Here is an 18,606-nt window from a genome sequence, read left to right as displayed (position 1 = left end):
GGTTTTATAATTACCGTATTAACAAGTAGAGGAAAACGTGAATTAAAGGATCGCTTCAATAGAAGAAGTGAATCCGGGCCTCAAAACGAAGGGGGTTAAATTCATTAGGTCCAAAGTTTGTTATTAACCCTCCATGTGGATCACTTAAGTTGAATTACAATTAATGATCGTTGTAATACTATTTTATTACTTTTGAGCTGTGGTAAATTAAAATTATTACCATTACTCCATACAGAAAGGAGCTATTTTTTTATGAAAGCTTATATCAAAGGATGTAATAGTTTCCCAAGCTCTAACTTAGAGTAGAGCAAGGAAACGATCAGCTGATTTCCCTTACTTGAATTTTCCTTGTATTCAATCAGTTATCCGTTTTCTCACTAAACTCACTAGTGTTTGTTTACAATTTTATACTGTAAATGAAATCAGTTCTTTTACTGTTTGGCAATGAAAATAACAACATAAAAGGCATAATCTAGTTTTTTTATGTGTTTTAACTTGTAATGAGGGGTTACTGCACAATATGCATACCTTGATTTTAAACTCTTAATTTTGAAATTTGTATGAAGGTGTTTAGCCTATTTTCTTTTATTTTCATATTAAAATAATGTTCATTAATAAAATGTATGAGTTATAATTTTAGTAAGGTCTGTAACTTTGTGTATATGCATTTTTGCGTCGTGATGAAAAGTACTGTTCATAACTTGTACCGAAAGTATTTTTGCAATTGCTCCAATTAATGCCAACCTTAGCTTCGCCTTGCCATGAAGTTTCATGTTCCTATGTTCAACTTTGACTCACACATGAAACATGAGTGGGCAACGTAAAATGCCACTTTCGGCACTAGCACAGAATAAAGAGTAGACATGTAGACCCTCATAGTTTTGAAAAGGGTTTGGAGGAATCTTTTCAATTTGCACTGACCCATCCATATGGACCTCAGAAGGATTTACGTTTAATTTTTGGTAAATCAAGGCAGCAGTAAAAAATTAACAATTCCAATAAACCTTCTGTTAGAACTGGGATATTTAACCAAGAAATCACTTTCCTTGGTTTTAAATCCGTTCTACTAACTGACAAACTATACAGCCATGCACTCACCCTTATTAAAAAATGCCATCTACTAAATAAAGCTTTAATTTTATTTGTATTTTCTTATAAATATGTGTACATATTTAGCAATTACTTAAGTTATGGATGACCAATTTACTGGTACATCAAAACTACTATAAGACCAACAATGGTTTGCGTTTTAGAGTTTTCTGCATATGCACACCTATATTAGAAGTACCACTTTAACCTAAAAGAGTTTTTGACTCCTTCATTAAATTCAACTAGGGTGTATTACATACACTTATATGGTGTCACTTGTATCCGTTGGCAACGTTGTATTATATGATACCAGTAAGGAACAGAGCATGCATTCCATGGTAGACATAAGTGTCTATGTTAAAGTTCAACAACCCCCCCCCCCCTCGCAACATCATGTACTAAAACGCTCACGGTGGAGGAAGGCTCTGTGCTCTGGAATTTTCGCACAGTGCTCACACCTCGTGCTCTCACTTGCCCGTTTCAAATAGACCTATATTTCCGGCACAACTTACCAAAGCTGAAAGCGCATGGTCGTCCCATAAGCGTAATACTAATAGTAGCATTGTCCCGCAGAACTGGTTCGTGTTGGCTTGCTGGTTACCAGCAGACCTGTCACTTTGGCGAGAGTCTGACGAGGACTACGAGGACGACGACGACGACATCTATGAGGAGGTCCTCAAGACACCTGCTGACTCACAACCACTGTTGGAGGACAGTCAGGTCTACTCGGCACATATGGACCCGGGCCACATGGACCCTCATATGGACCTCGTGTACTCCTGCGGTCGCAGGGACCCGTGCGATCTTCAGATGGACCCGATATGCACCATAAGTGGATATTCAACGCAACTCCACACTATTTAAACTGACGTTTAACGTTTGTTTTGCTGAGTGCAGTGAAGAGGAATTTTAAATTTCGCAAAACACTGTAATCTCACATAGTTAAAGTTTTTATAAAATTACGGGAGAAATTTGTAGTGTTGGCAGAACTAAACGCAACCCTACAGAAATAAGGAAAATAAGGTCACTAATTCTTTCAATAGTTTGAAACAATGTTTGAATTGTAATTAAATATTGATAATTTCAATAAATAACAATAGGCTTATTTTTTTATATTATTTTGTTAATAGGGGTCAAATTATTTCAAAAAAGCTCTTGAACTAAAAAAATGATAAGAGGGCAGTTTTGTTTACTTTGGGCGTATTTAATTATAAAATCATCAATCATTGAAAATTGTAAAGACCATAAATTTGGGTTGTATGCCTATCACAATAATTCATGCCTTCAAACATTAAACACGACAGAAATTGTCATAACTGACTAGAAACATAAAACAAAAAGATTATATGTTTAATTGAAAATTAAGGTATTAGAAAATTTTTTTAACTTATTAAAAATTCTTCACTTATAAATAATTAATAATTAATAATTTTTCACTTATTAAGTGAAAAAGTAAATTATTTTAAAGAAATGTACCAAAAAAAAAGGATGGTGGTATAACTACCGTTGGGAAGTAAACCAACTTAATTTAAAAGTATTTTACAAAAAATACTAAACCTTAAAATATATGTTTGCTCAAAATTGTAAAATAATAATCTAATAACATCGATAGTTTTATTCAACATCAGTCTTGTTTGCAATATAAATACATTTATCTTTTATGTACTCTATTGTTACGATTATAAGAAATAAATTTTGCCTTTGCGTTCTTGGTGTTTTATGAATGTTTAAAATTTAAAATTTCATTCAAAATGTTCTTAATAATAATTATATTTATGTGTTTACTCGTTTCAGTACTTGTAGAGTCTATTTTGTCGTTATATCTATAAAATAAATGCTTACACTTCTATAACCTATAATATACTAAACGATTGCCTTACTGTATATTATAACGTACACATAACACTTCTTGAATTGTTATACAGAATCTATTTACTGTTTGAATCTAAACATTCATGTGGACAATAAAATTGTGTATAGTGTAACAAACAGATCGGCTCATGTGTATTTAAATTGTTCTCATTTGTAACACGTAGAGTATTTTGTAAGTGCAGCATTGTAGCACATGTCAAATTTGGCGTACATATTTCATGTAAATCGATGGACAGTACAAAATCGATGTATTTTGTAAGACTCTTTGAATACTGTATTATTTGCTGTCGTCTCATTCCTTCTTTGATATCTCATTTTCAATCCACCCGGCAAAAGTGTTAAAATTAATTAATGGTATTATTAATTAAAGTAAGGCAAATTACTGCTAGTCCTGAAATTAATGAGAGGGATGATAACATTAAGTGAAGATTTTGGTAGTATTATTTAATACTAACCGAAGTGAAATCCCATAGAATGCCACAAAACAATTTATTACATTTTCTATTTTATAACCACCAGAAACCGCTTGTAAACAACCGTCTTGCAAGTTATATAACTTTCCAAATGAAATCCGATGACCTTTTTTAGGGTAGTCTTTTAAATTTTCATCTTCAACCAGCCCGGTCTCATGAGCTTAGTTTTATGAGTGAAAGGTTTGAAGCACATCAAAGTGTAAACCGAACTAAATTAACGTTGGATGGGTAAGAATTACAATTCTAATTTACTATAGAGAGTCAGGATATGATTAAGTGGACTTTTTTTCATACAAACTAAGAGGCAAACATAGTTTAAAGAGGGGAAATTTTAATTCGTACTGTAAATTTCGTATAGAATGTTATGTTGCATTTTCAGCCACCTCCATAGTGCTAAACTTTACAGTAGAGCTGATGTAGTGCCGGGATTGCGTCTTTCACATGTTAAAACTATGCTGAGCTACAGTACTGTTCGTGAAGTAATTCTAAAATATTATAATGTAGATATATCTTTGTTTCAAATTGAGATATTTTAATGTATATAAAAGTTTGTTTATCGTAACTGATATTAAAGAATACAACAAGACTTGTACTAAATTATTTCCTAATGGCTACTCAACCTACTACAAACTTGTTATGTTTAAGTGGACTAAGACTTGTGGTAGGTGTTCAGGGTAGTTATAGAGGGATCAAAAGGATAAATATATGGGTGATTGATTAGTGGGATTTGAACTTGGGACCTCGGGATCCAAAGCCCCTCACTCTACCACTATACCATCTCTCCTCGATATAAAGAATAAGTAGTAACAACAATTTGCCCGGTTCCATGAGAGTCTGATGATGATTTGGTTTGTTGGTAAGTTCTCCAAACTTACCAGTAGACATGAATTTAAAATGTTTTTGCTTATATTTGGAGTAAACATATGTAAAACCGTTAAAAATAAAAACTGAGTAAACTATTGAGCTATTTACAAGCTATGAATCTATGGAAAGAATATAAATTCACTTATGAATGTATATAAGTTATGGATCCAGAGAAACATTCAGAGGTATATTAAACGCAATACAGCAATGATAACTACTACTCGAATGGTTAATTCAAACAAAGAAGTTATTTAAAAATTTTGTTTGGAGGATAGGGGTGATACATGCATGATAATGCATATTTTGTGATGTTACTCAATGATCAACTACAGCATGTACGTTTTATAAAACAAGATATGCATTTACAAATGATGTAAGACCATCAAAATTCAATCAATCAAGAATTTCTGAGAGTTTAAAGGAAGAGCGGATTTGGTAAGGTTGAGTCTCGCACGAGAAGGCTAAACTCAGCTTACCGACATCAAAGCGTAGTTTCCTATAGGGATTTGTCTCTGGAGTTTGAGAGAAGGCGTCTTTAAATAAACGTCAGCAATAACAGACTTAAATTTCCAATTAAACACTAAGTACACGTCTCATTTATGAATAAACTATGGCCTTTCCAATTGTATTAATAGTACCGAATATCTCTTAATAGTAAGGATACTTTACTAGGTGTTCGCATTGCACTACATTTGCGATATTTTACTAAGTATTTTAGTTCGTAAGCAAGAAATAATTACTTTAAAATTGTCGCTGTGGTTTAGCTGTATGTGTCTTTTAAAACGTCAAAATAGTAAAAAAAAACCAAGTTCACTTATTCCTAAGTAATGAAACATTTTTGTTGCTTGGATTTTATGAGGTTTCTCAGAGACAGTAATTTTTTAAAGCATCTTTGTTGTGAGATTTATTTGATTTTAAATCTGTATTCAATACAAATTACTCCACTGGAAAATCAAAGAACAAATCATAGTACATTTTAATTGTCAACATCAGATTTTATTGTATGTTATTCTTAAGTGGGGAACACGAATGTCTCAGAATTTAAACTCCGTCATTAATTATTTCAGTTTAAATATCACATATCTAAACTGTATTTACCATTGTTATTTATTTTTGATAACAATGGTTTATATCTGATATGTTAATGAATAGTTGCAAGCACAAAAACCCACATTAAAACATGTTAATAACTGTCAAATGAGGTAACAAACATCAATTATTCCTATGGAGAGGACGTTGAGCGAATGATTTAGTCAAGCTGATGTACAGGTGCCATTTGAAAGGCCTCTATTGAGCTGAGGAATTCAATGGACGAACTCCTCGACAACGCTTCATCTTGAAAGGGATACTGTTAACACTGATGCACTTCATACTCAATAGCGTTATGTGTTTAAATTGTGCTTATCCTTCCACCCTAGTAATGAAATACACACATCTAAATGTACAGAAAAGTTGTGTGATTTCAGTAAGTGTACTTCGTTAGGGAGTTGTAAGAAGTAATTTGGTTCTTTTTCAAACACTCGGTACCTATTTATAACAGTCTTGGAGCATTAACAGTTAAATGTTTCGTAGATTACTACTGGTTACTTATTATTTTAATATTAATTGTATTTCATCAAGTTGTATTACATAGTTTTAATTTATACGAGGTGTTAGCCCGTCCTACGTACGGGAGTAGTCAGTTAAAACTGTGTATAAATCAGAACAGCTAGCTTACACGTATAAAGACAAATTTTATAGCAGCCTACAGTAGAAAGAGGGACTAGCTTTTGGTATAATATAATTTGCTTAACATAACAGCTGTAAACATTCAGCGTTTGTAACACAAATTCAGCATTTGGATCAAATTAAAAGACATACTAAGGGTTGACTTATTTATACTATGTGTAATGCTCATCATTGATACGTTCAATCCTTCGATAAGAGGATGACGGATCATTTAAATATACATAGTAAAATACTAGGATGTTCAAATAATATTTTTAAATAATCTTTGAAATTTTCGGTTTGTTTTAGTGCAATATAATTTGTTTTAACTAACAGCTGGTTAATTATAAAAATGCCCTATAGAACTATGAGGTTATTTACTCTGATTGTGTCATTGATTATAGGAAATAAGTAAGATTAGTAGACCACCGAGATAAGTAACGCCATCGATGTGTACAAGTCTAGGCTGTGTACACGAGTTAAATAAAAAAGATATGCAAATTATTTTACTGCTCAACTTTTTTGGAAAGGGTAGGAAAATCATAATTTTTACATGTTTTAATTCATCTTAACAGCTTTTTGTTTGCAATCAATGTTTTTGAATGCTTGATTTTTGTTTGGATTAGGCCTGGAAATATTGATGTCATAAAGATGGAGATCAAGAATCCTCAGGAATATGATTTTAAATTACCACCACAACCTCAGGCGGGTGTTATCCAAAGATATACAGATGAATGACATAGATTGAACACAACGTCATCATTGACCTAGGATACTGCAATTAGACTAACCATCCTTTTATGAAATCTAAAAAAGTTTAGCGTGTGTTTAGTTGTGGTTACTTTTGGAGGCGCTGAATATTTTATAGTTTAAATAAATGAATAAGGGGAATTACGATGTACATTGATTCAATGGGGGTGGTTTAATTATCAAGGATATTGGAACTGATAACGGAATGGACAATAAACATAGACAATTAATTACGTCACCAGCTTTACTAGCGTTTTTACTTTTTAAATTTCTTCAACATGTGACCAGTTCTTTTGTTCAAATGAATATTTTTTGACTCAGCTGTTTACAAAACAAACTAATATGTTGTTGTGTTTACTTTTCTTTGTTTACACTTATTTATTTAGCAATTGATGCAGTGAAATTGACATAAAGAATGTGTGTGGACGATTCGTTTAATGATGTCTGGACACCAACGTTATAATTATGTGTACTGTGAATTTTATTGGATGTTTTCGTTTTATTTTAGGGAGTTTCTATTCAGACCTACTGGAAATTGTGTATAGTATGAGTAATTGTATTGTGGTGATATTGATTATGGAAGAGGTAGGTATGCGATGGAAGGTGATATCATTGACTAGGCCTATACACTTCTCAATTGATAATTACTCTTTCTAATGTAGGCTGCAATAAAATTTGTCTTTATACGTGTAAACTAGCTGTTTTGAATTATTGGCCTACACCGTTTTAACTGACCACTCCCGTACGTAGGACGGGCTAACACCTCGTATCCTTTATATCAATTTCACTGCATCAATTGCTAAATAAATAAGTGTAAACAAAGAAAAGTAAAAACAACAACATATAGTTTGTTTTGGTAAACAGCTGAGTCAAAAATAAGATAATATTCATTTGAACAAAAGAACTGGTCACATGTTGAAGGAATTTAAAACGTAAAACACGCTAATAAAGCTAGTGACGTACTTAATTGTCTATGTTTATTATCCATCATGGTATCAGTTCTAATATCCTTAATAATTAAACCACCCTCATTGAATCAATGTACATCGTAATTCCCCATATTCATTTATTTAAACTATAAAATATTTAGCGCCTCCACACACCAAACAACTTTTTAGATTTCATAAAAGGATGGTTAGTCTAATTGCAGTATCCTAGGTCAATGATGACGTTGTGTTAAATCTATCTGTATATCTTTGGATAAAACCCGTCTGGGTTGTGGTGGTAATTTCAAATTGTATTCCTGAGGATTCTTGATCTCCTTCTTTATGACATCAATATTTCCGGGCCTGATCCAAACAAAGTTTAATCATTCAAAAACATTGATTGTAAACAAACCAAGATGAATTAAAACGTGTAAAAAATGGATTTTCCAACCCTTTCCTAAAAAAGTTGAGCAGTATAATAGTTTGCATATCCTTTTTTTAAGACTCGTGTACAGAGCCTCGACATGTATACATCGATGGTGTTACTTTTCTCGGTGGTCTACTAATTTTACTTATTTCCTAAAAATCAATGACAAATCAGAGTAAATGAAATAACCTCATAGTTCTACAGAGCATTTTTATATTTAACCAGCTGTTACTTAAAAGAAAATTATATTGCACTAAAACAAACCGAAGATTACAAAGATTTATTTAAAAAAACCTTTGAACATCCTAGTATTTTACCTATGTATATTTAAATAATCTGTCATCCTCTTATCGAAGGATTGAACGTATCAATGGTTAGCATTACACATAGTATAAATAAGTCAACCCTTAGTATGTCTTTTAATTTTATCCAAATGCTGAATTTGTGTTACAAACGCTGAATGTTTACAGCTGTTATGTTAAACAAATTATATTACACCATAAGCTAGTTTAGAATCTTAGCGTCGGCTGCTAGACTTTTCAAAAATTAAAACTTAATTTCTAAATAACTGGGACCCTAAACTAAAATTATGGCTTCGACATTCCCTAGTTCTCAAAACTATCTTTCTTTCAACACAAAAATCATCAAAATCCGTCGAGTGGTTGATTCAGAATCGTGAAATAAAAAAAACCCTGTTTCGTTTTAATATTATAGACTTTTAACTGATAAGCCATTTAAATTATATTGTCTGATGTCTCTTCTCGACAAGCCTTAATCAACCACCAGTAGAATAAAGTAATGGAATAATTATTGCACTGTTATCTACACCCTTGAATATCCTTTTGAATCACTAAATTTTAAGTAACCATGTCTAATAAAAGAAAGTTTAAAGTTATCATTTTTAACAAATCGTAACAAGGTAGAATGAAAACAATTGTAAAGTTAAATGAGATATTTGGTATTGTCTTAAATTTTAAATTTGTATCCAAAACTGAGAGTAAACTTGAATTTTCTTCCAAAAAGAAAGAGAATCTACATATATGTTGAAACACTGAAAATATCTGTAACACAGCTAATAACTTTAACTGTAGCTAAACTATATAATTTAGTACGAATATGATTCGTGTAACGATAAGCAACCAAAATATTCACTTTGATTACCGGTAGGAAATAACCAATGTAATGGAACCCTAAGCCAGGTTATCCCTTATTGGGCAATGGGCAGGGGTTGTAGGTAAATGATGATAAGAAGGGTTGACAGTTGTGATTCTATCAGTGACTAACCCTTGTTTCCGAACTCTGAGTATTACAAGTGAGTCTTTACAACAGTAATTGCACCTAATAGTTTTGAACAATATGTAAATAGTATAATAATGTGCCTCTGACGCAATCTATCCGACATCGTCGGTCAAGGATTAAGGACACAAAATAAAAAAAATTATAAACAATACTAGGCTACTCCAAAAGTTACCAATCTGTAAATTTACAATTGCGACGTTTTTTATTTAGCATGGTCTAGTTTCCACGAATTAACCATTTAAAGAATAAGCTATTGCCGTAGGTCTCATGGTAGGACCTGGAAGACCTGTTGTTTAGATTTGTGCATATGTTGATCCTTTTTAGAAAATTTGTTTATATTATACTAAGCACATTTAAAAAACAAACACACGTTATTACCTTGCTTGCATCAGCAAATCTAAGTGCTAATTTACCTTAATGTTATTTAAATAGAGAATAATTCTGACCATTTTATTTTAGTAAACATCCAGCCAGGTAATAATTGCGAATTCGCTTAGTTTGCAGGTGTGCTGTGGAGAGAGTTTTTTTTATTGTTAAAGAATTTTAAAGGAAAAGTCCTTTACTATAAATACAGCTAGTATTGTTGTCGTGCATTTATTAAGGAGCCGTGCATGATGTATATTTTGTATGAATTTAAATTTTATGTTTATTTTTATTTACATTTTAAGACCTTTTTACTTCTTAACAACACGTTTAATTACATTTCTCCTAAAATATAAATATAGCATTTTAAGAAGCAAATAAAATAAAGTAAAAAGGGTTAACAAAATACTCAGTATAAGAGCTAGTAGCAGGTTTTTATAGTTTTAAATTATTCTTATCCATTTAAGTAAATGAAAGAAACATGTTGAAAATGTAAGAAAGCCTGAGAAGTGCGTTGGACTGTGAAAGCTGGGTGTCGCTTGAATAAACCACAACCAAGCTTGCACCCCTCCCCTTACTGGCTGTTACTTCCCATCAGTTTATTCTAATATTTCTATTGGTTTACTTTAACACATAATACACAAGTTTTCCAGCTATAATGGTGTTTCAATACGCATGTTCGATATGTGTTTCGAGAATACACACTCTCGCCTATAAATGATATAAAAGAGTGTAAACTTTTATATCAGTGCAAATTGTGAATAACTAAAAGATACGGAGTTAGATGCGCATGTTATTAGATTCAGTACAGGTCCAGCACATAAACATTCTTTAAAAATGATTTACACGTAACGTTGTTTTACATTAATGTAAAAAATAACCTGGAAATGTATTTAATTAAGTTTTGAAATGTATTAAAAAGGGGTAGAGATACTCAAAACTTTACTGTCTTGTCTGCATATGTTAGAGATATGTATTTTGTATATACCACCGTGGAGTACATGGCTTACCATAAAAATTTGAATGAAATGAATACCAAAATATAGGCAATGTAAAAAAAGTGTTCTTAATAAAATACAATCTTGGTATTCAAACATTAATTAACTTAACGCAGCCTGTTAAATCTAAACAATAAACACAATATCCTGGCACATTATTACTCGAATGTTTCATAAACTTTTGAAATAAAAACATTGCTAATCACACAGTAAATATAAAGAATAATCGCCTGCAGTCTTCAAAAGAACTGATTAAAACGTATTGAAGTGAGAGATCAATGCGCTGATCTCTGGTGTAAAGGCTTATCCTCGTATGAAGAGACTTTAGTTAGCTTTTACACTTCAAATATAGGTTGCCATCAGGCTTCAGCCCTTACAATGGTAGTTTTATTGTTTGTACATATTTTTTAAGCATATTAAAGGCAAGGTTGATATTCAAAACCCTCTTTTGGTGGAATTGTGATGGTATTTAAATAAAAGTGATATTAATATTTATATTTACAGTATTTTGCATTTTTAACATGTTTTTCATCTACCTAATTAGTGTTTTAAATAAAATAAGGTGACATCAAAAGATTCCAAACAATCTTTTTCTTCAAAGTGTGCAATAGATTTGATATATTGTTAATGTTTTCCTTGTGCACTTCAAATTTAACATCGTACAGATTTAAGCATAAAATTACAATCAAATGCTGGACCTAGTAAAATACTTCAACACGATTTAAAGCTTGTAGAATTATATAGGCTACTATTCTGGTCATCAAATTGTATTCTCAATGCGAGGTGAGATATCAGATGAGGTATTGTGGGGGATGATTACAAAATTGTTAAAGTCATCACCAGATCGTTCAATAATATTACTTTATTTTTAAGTATTTTAATGATAATCTCTTTATCTAACTAAAAATGGCATTTATTACATTCCCGAATTATTTTAATTTTACATTGTTGCGTCTGTATTTTCTCTTTGATTATTGGATGTAATAGCATATTTGCGATTGTAATGCTAGATAAGATACATTTTTTGAACGTTAGGATTTGGGAATTAGCATCAAAACAGACACGAAACAATCCTCGTATATCGCAATATCGTTTATCGAAAACAATACAAGCAATGCCTGGATAAAACAGAACCATTTTAATAGCAGCCAAATGAGAAATTAACAAAAAATCAAAATAAGATCAACAAAAACTGTCTACTACCTATACGACCAGTGACGTCAAGGAAAAGGAAATCTAAACTAATAGTAACTATCTACTTATAAAATACTAAACAAATCTACATGTAGATTCCAAACTATAGACATTAATGAGTTATTTTAGAATGAGCAGAAACCCCCCAGAAGACATATGAATCCTTACCTTTAATGTACGACGAGTATCATACTACCAAGCTGTGGTTGTGAGAGGGTTTACGTCGGTGGAAATCAGGGATATTTGTCTCCAAAGTTGCTCGAGGTAGTTATAAAATAATCAGCTTCAGTCAACCTTCTGTTACGTCCATCGTTTCACACTTAGAGGGAAAAATCTCTGAGAAATCTACATCCAAAATTTTACCGTCCTTCTTGAACAGTCTTGACTTACTTCTTGGTTTGCATAAAAATAAAGCTATTAACTAAAGAAAGAACAGTGCAGTGAGAAATTAATTTCTTTATTTAATAGAATCTTGATTTTAAATCCCAAAAATATCATTTGTGGTTCCATTAGATGTTTCTCAACACAGATAAAAAAAAAAAATAATTCAATATTTTAATGAGGTATAACTTATATTTTTCTCTGATAATCCATATAAATTTATTTCAAATATTGGTAATGGGAAGAGATTTGTATTTCAAAATTATTTACCTGTCTAAAGTATGTACTTTTTCACTGATTAACTAAATTACTTTAAATTAAACTCAAACCAAAATAATAAACTGTAAAAAGCCCTTTTAACATTGTTTTTGGTTAATCCAATTTATTTTTTTTACTGAAAGGGTAAAACCTAAACTAAAATAACACTTATTTCTGGAGATTTAACTTTGACGTCATCAACTCACGTAAATAAATGTCGTCACTCTTATTATATACTAGGCAAACTAAGCACAAATACCTTCCAGCTATAATTACCACATGCACTTTGTTAGAATAACAGGAATCCACAAACCAACTATTTCGATTACCACCGAGATTCGGGCGTAAAACTAATACTGCTAATTGTACGATTTAACTATATTCTGAGAAAACATACATTAGGCCTAATGTAACAGTCATATATTTCTCATATCATTTGAGTTGTGCCGTGTAGAGAGTATTGAGTGAGTTCTTTCCGAGTGAGAAAGTTCATGTCAGCTTTTAGACATCAAAGCACTGTTTCCAATAGGGATTTGTCACTATTGACTGAATGTGGAGGTTTTAAATAAAGGTCTGCACAGATACGGCAACGATTTCGCAACAATCTGTTATTGACAAACTAATATTTACTACGTGGTTTAAGTTTAAATACAAATAATTTATTATAATTATCGTATGATTACAATAATTTTTTACTTTTTCCCCTCCAGATATACATTTTTTTACAATGTTTTTTCTTCAAAATTAAAATTTCATTAATATGTTATTAAATGTTTAATTAGTTCTTGAAACAATGAATGTTTCAAAAATTAATTTATCATGTGAACCTTTTATCATTTATCTTTTTATATCATATTTAAAAGGGTGTTTATAGTTTTTTTTAACTGTACACTTTCCAACGTATTTAGTGTACGACTATTGTCTGTCTTTGTTTCCCTACCATGTTATCATTGACCATTGACCTCAATCTCCGGCCATTACAGTAGGCCAAGCCAGAGGCAAACAAGCTGCATAAGTAATGGCAAGTGTTATTAGGCCCCATTAGATTACACTAGTAGTAATGGCTGTGTCTCGGTGGGCTTAAGTTTGGGGCAGGTGCTAAAAAAGACAGTATGATATAATACCACGGTGGCATTTTGAATTATATGAAATATTTTGATAAATTTGAAAAGGATTGTGTATTTTATGTCAACTACAATAATATTATTATGTTTAGTTTTTGTGAGAGATTTCTTTCTAACCTCTAGACCGATGACCTCATTTTTCTATAGTTTTGTGGCAGCTCTCAATCCAATGAGAAATTTAATTTTCTTACTTGTCTACGTTTCACGTCACTGGTCTATTCAATTAAGATTATTCATCATAAGGAGAAAATTCATATTTGTTGCAAACAGGACGCCTGTGTGTTCTAGAAGCCTAGGAGAAAGTTTCTTCATTCATAGTTTAGAAATGTTTCATTGAAAATGGTCCATTATGGTAGAATCTTCCCTTTATAGGTTTTATTTTTACGGAACAATAGATCCTAAAGGGTCAATTAATTTTAGAAAAACATTTTGAATGGCGAATTGCCAGAAACTGCAGGAATTGGGGGAATAGTTGTATGAGCTAATTTGAAAAAAGTTAACTGTTTTGTACAGTTTTTATAAATCAACTTATTTTTTCTCAAGCATTGGCGTATTTATGCACATAAAATTACAAATTTACTTTGATATGTATGAACATTTAAACATTTTTCAAATTCAGATAAAAATAACTTTATTACATTGTTAAAAACAACACAAACAAAAATTATGGAACTGGGAAGGACGATATCATATCTTTTATTTTACTGAAAATATATCGTCTCAAATAAAAATCAAAAAGTACTCTCTTGCAAATGTTGTACTATATATGCTAGACACCAATAAAGGCAACCGTTAAAAAAATCCCTATTTTTGCTGAGGGACGAATAGCTTTCCCTACACAATATTGGATGAAAAATGTTACGTGGCTATGTAATATTGATAAAAAATTTAACAGCAGTCTAGAAAGAAAATAAAAACAATGGATATTGTTTACACATAGTTTACAAACTGAATTTATACTAAAAGTGCACTCACAACAAGTTAAAAACTGAGACTAATAATGAAAGTGACACTCTTTATACTTTGTCACCTTCATGAAATTACTTCTGTAAATTATGGCAGCTCAAAAAAGTGTACCAGCAATGCGGTTCTTATCAGAGGTAAGTTTACTCATAAAATCATGCCCTAAACACCATATTAGTAAACTATATACAAGTATACAGACATGATTATGTACCAGATTTTCCGGAGTATCCTTGTTAAACGGTGACCAGTTTGTTAATAACACTTCCAACATTTATATCAGCATGAAGCTATTTATTTTAGGGTAAAAAATAATAAAATATATCTTAAAAGATTAAATATCTAATTATGAGATGGAAACTCTTCTGTGCTTTGCCGTAACCTTTTAAAAAAACGTTCATTTAAAAATCAAACTATACATTTCATTTACAGATTTTTATAGGAAACTGTAAGAGATTTTAAAAGCAAACTAGTTGGATTCCACAGTTTCCTGATCCAATCACAGATGAGTGTCTTGTTCTGAGTGATTACCCAATGTTGTTAATTTTTAAAGCATGTCATAACAGAGAACTTTTTTCCATTTTCCACAGGACTACATTGAACCTTCTCAAATACTTGAAACATTAATTTGTCTTCAAAAACTGTTAATTTCTCTTGTCTAAAACGGAGTCAGAGACCCTTCATTGTAAATTTATTTCTAAAATTTGAGTTGTGAACAGTTAGGGCAATACCCAACAGAAATGGATGGATTTTTTTTAATTTTGTGTGCAAAAAGGCAGCAAGTAAATATAAGTGAATCCGAGCCAACATACAATCAACTTTAATTTAACTACAGTATGATTTTTACTACTAAAACCCGTAGATACACTAAAAAAATTAACGTATGGCATTCATTGGAGAAGGCCGGATGATCTAATAGCTCTAGTTTTAAGAGCCTTCCATAAAATTGAACTAACTTTATGGTCAGGCTAATTATATCTGTTAATTATTGGCATAGTTTTTTTTGCTTTCAAGACAACAAAAACATCAATGTGACACTTCAACTAATACGGAAAATATTTTTTTAAGATAGAAGTGTTTCTGATCAAAGTATAAATGACACATTGACTGCAATTGTACCTTTATTTTTCTAGTTAAAATGGAAAACAACGCTCATAAATATTTCAAAAGCAAATGTCAAGGAAGCCAACGTTTGTTTGTTTTGTCTGCTTGAAGTTATTTATTTAAAACCAAATTACTGTCTGCAATATAAGGTTTGCATAGTTCAAACGTGTATTTCTCGAGTTTTGTAGTGGTAATGTTGATATTTCTAAATATGCTTTACAACTTGGTAGCATCGTACTTGGAGTGTCTCAGTTTCAACTTTAATCTTTTCTATTTCAAGTTACCATTCCTAGGATACTAAACTCCTCTTTAAACAGACATTTACATTTATTGACTTAACTCTTATATATATTCTCCAATAATAAATTAAGTAAGTTTTGCTCCAATGAAAAGTCACTGTTAATTTTTAAAAGGTAAGGTATAAATATAGGATTAAATCCTGGACATTTGTGTGTCTGCTGTAAAACAAGTCATAACTTAAACTATATTTCCAGTATATAATGATGTCCGTCGAAACGAGCTTATAAACAAACACAATAATGTTTATAGAAGAAAAAATCTTCACAAAAGAATTTACAGGTAGTAATCGTTGAAAGGGAATAGTAAAGGGTGAATTGATCAATAAAGCACAACGGACAGGACAGTCAAGTGAAGTCAATGTCACCGAAGCTGCGAAAACACTGCTTTGTTGTTGTGTATCTGATGAATGCTCTCGTTAAACCTTATTTCTTGGTGGTTATATCTTGCAATATCATTTATAATGTATACTAATAAGTATGTAGCATCGATGTCATGGGTCTGCAAAAACACAGCTTTGTTGTTGTGTATCTGATGGACGCTCTCGTTATTGCTGGTTGTATCTTGCAATAACAGTTATAATGTATAGTGATAGATATGTAGCATCGATGTCATGGGTCTGCAAAAACACTGCTTTGTTGTTGTGTATCTGATGGACGCTCTCGTTATTGCTAGTTGTATCATGCAATAACAGTTATAATGTATACTGATAGGTATGTAGCATCGATGTCATGGGTCTGCATAAACACAGCTTTGTTGTTGTGTATCTGATGGACGCTCTCGTTATTGCTGGTTGTATCATGCAATAACAGTTATAATGTATAGTGATAGGTGTGTAGCATCGATGTCATGGGTCTGCAAAAACACTGCTTTGTTGTTGTGTATCTGATGGACGCTCTCGTTATTGCTGGGTGCATCATGCAATAACAGTTATAATGTATACTGACAGGTATGTAGCATCGATGTCATGGGTCTGCAAAAACACTGCTTTGTTGTTGTGTATCTGATGGACGCTCTCGTTATTGCTGGTTGTATCATGCAATAATAGTTATATTGTATACTGGTAGGGATGTAACATCTGTGTAAACATTCCAAAATAAAACAATTTTTTTTGTTACTGATCTTATTATTTCTAGCTATTCTGTTAAGACTAGATTTTACTTTAAACGTGCAATTGGTTAAATGTTGTTGCTGGTTTTTAAGAACTTGGTGTAATATTTGTAAGCATATACTTAAAGTTTACTATACTTTTTTCTATGGGACTTTTCACATGATAGTGTATCGATTAATTAATGCACGTTTTAATTAAGAAACTAAAACTCATACAACAATAGTAAAATTCATTAGATGGACAGGAATAATAGTCTAATTGAACCTGTGGAACCAATCTTAAACATAACCTATTAATACACAAACATAAAACTAAACAAGGATTAATGGTAGTAAAGATCCAATATACTGATAATAAAACTTCCCAATGCCCCTTAGTGTCTAGATATAAACTCAAATATTGTTTCGTATAAGTCAAAGATTAATTTTCACTTTACCTTACCTTAAGAAATGGCTCAATTGTGTATAGAAAAAAAATAATACGGAGGAAAGCTGCTCAAAACTAATGGTGCATCTGCAATTTATAAGATTAATTTGGTAAAAGGCGTTTTCATATCAGGAAGACTGATAGCTCCGTAAATGAGTTCCGCTTTATCAACCAAAGTCCTGAAACATTCCTTAACCTTTCCTTGAAGAGTCTACAATTTTATCATATGTCTTAAAATAACTTAAGAAACATAATCATTACATTGTTTTTATGATGCAATGTATTCGCAATAAGAATATTAATTTCCCTAGTCACCCGACAAAGTAGGCTTCCTTGCACTAATTGTAGTACAGAAAGCTACAAATTTCTGCATTTATTTACATTGCCGCACACTTTTTACTTCGTTGCATACCAGTATTCCAACCAAACAACACAAAACAGCGTGCTTTTATTATGCACGTAATCCGTGTACGCTTGGAAATACAGTAGGTTTAGTTGGCAACATTTAAACATACTACGACTACGATCAACTGGTGCAGCTTTTCCCATTTCGTTCAATGTTTGTTGTTAATCTAATCTAAAAACGTTTTTTACAGTGTTTGAAACACTAATTATTTATATGATTTAGGTATTGTATCTGTAACAAAAATATAACGTGTAACACGAATGCACACGAGAAACTTTCCATACTCGTGAGCAGCAAACATTTCTCTCGTGTGCAACAGAATGACTTGCTTAGCTACACTTTTTAGCTAAAGTGTTTTGTATTCACGTTTTAGACATATTTCTCACTCATTATGTATTGTGATTTTTACATGATTGGGTAATCCTAGTAAGGCCCTTGCACATTCAGTGGGTTTTAAGATATCTAATATTTTATAGATCTAAGTCTTGTAAAGATACATTGTGTTAATTTGATTCTGTAAACGTTCAATTATATTGCACTCGTTATTTATTTCAATATAAAACATTTGAGTATT

The 18,606-nt window shown here is 31.5% G+C and overlaps 2 protein-coding genes across 2 annotated transcripts in view; both read left to right on the top strand.

The window, feature by feature from the left end:
- LOC129004717 (uncharacterized) overlaps positions 1–4,004 on the top strand; it is a 37,890-nt gene extending 33,886 nt beyond the window's left edge. The window contains exon 10 of the mRNA XM_054433292.1: positions 1,663–4,004. Within this exon, the coding sequence (XP_054289267.1) occupies positions 1,663–1,953 (291 nt within the window). The 3' untranslated portion in view covers positions 1,954–4,004. The remainder of the gene's footprint in view (positions 1–1,662) is intronic.
- The window catches only part of LOC129004719 (uncharacterized), a 372,634-nt gene that overhangs the window by 117,736 nt on the left and 236,292 nt on the right, over positions 1–18,606 (top strand). The window lies entirely within an intron of this gene.

This window comes from Macrosteles quadrilineatus, unplaced genomic scaffold (assembly GCF_028750875.1).
Source record: "Macrosteles quadrilineatus isolate MER2022 unplaced genomic scaffold, UCM_ALF_1.0 Scaffold_10__1_contigs__length_6754688, whole genome shotgun sequence".
NCBI classification, from domain to species: Eukaryota; Metazoa; Arthropoda; class Insecta; order Hemiptera; family Cicadellidae; genus Macrosteles; species Macrosteles quadrilineatus.
This window is presented reverse-complemented; position numbering and strand designations above follow the sequence as displayed.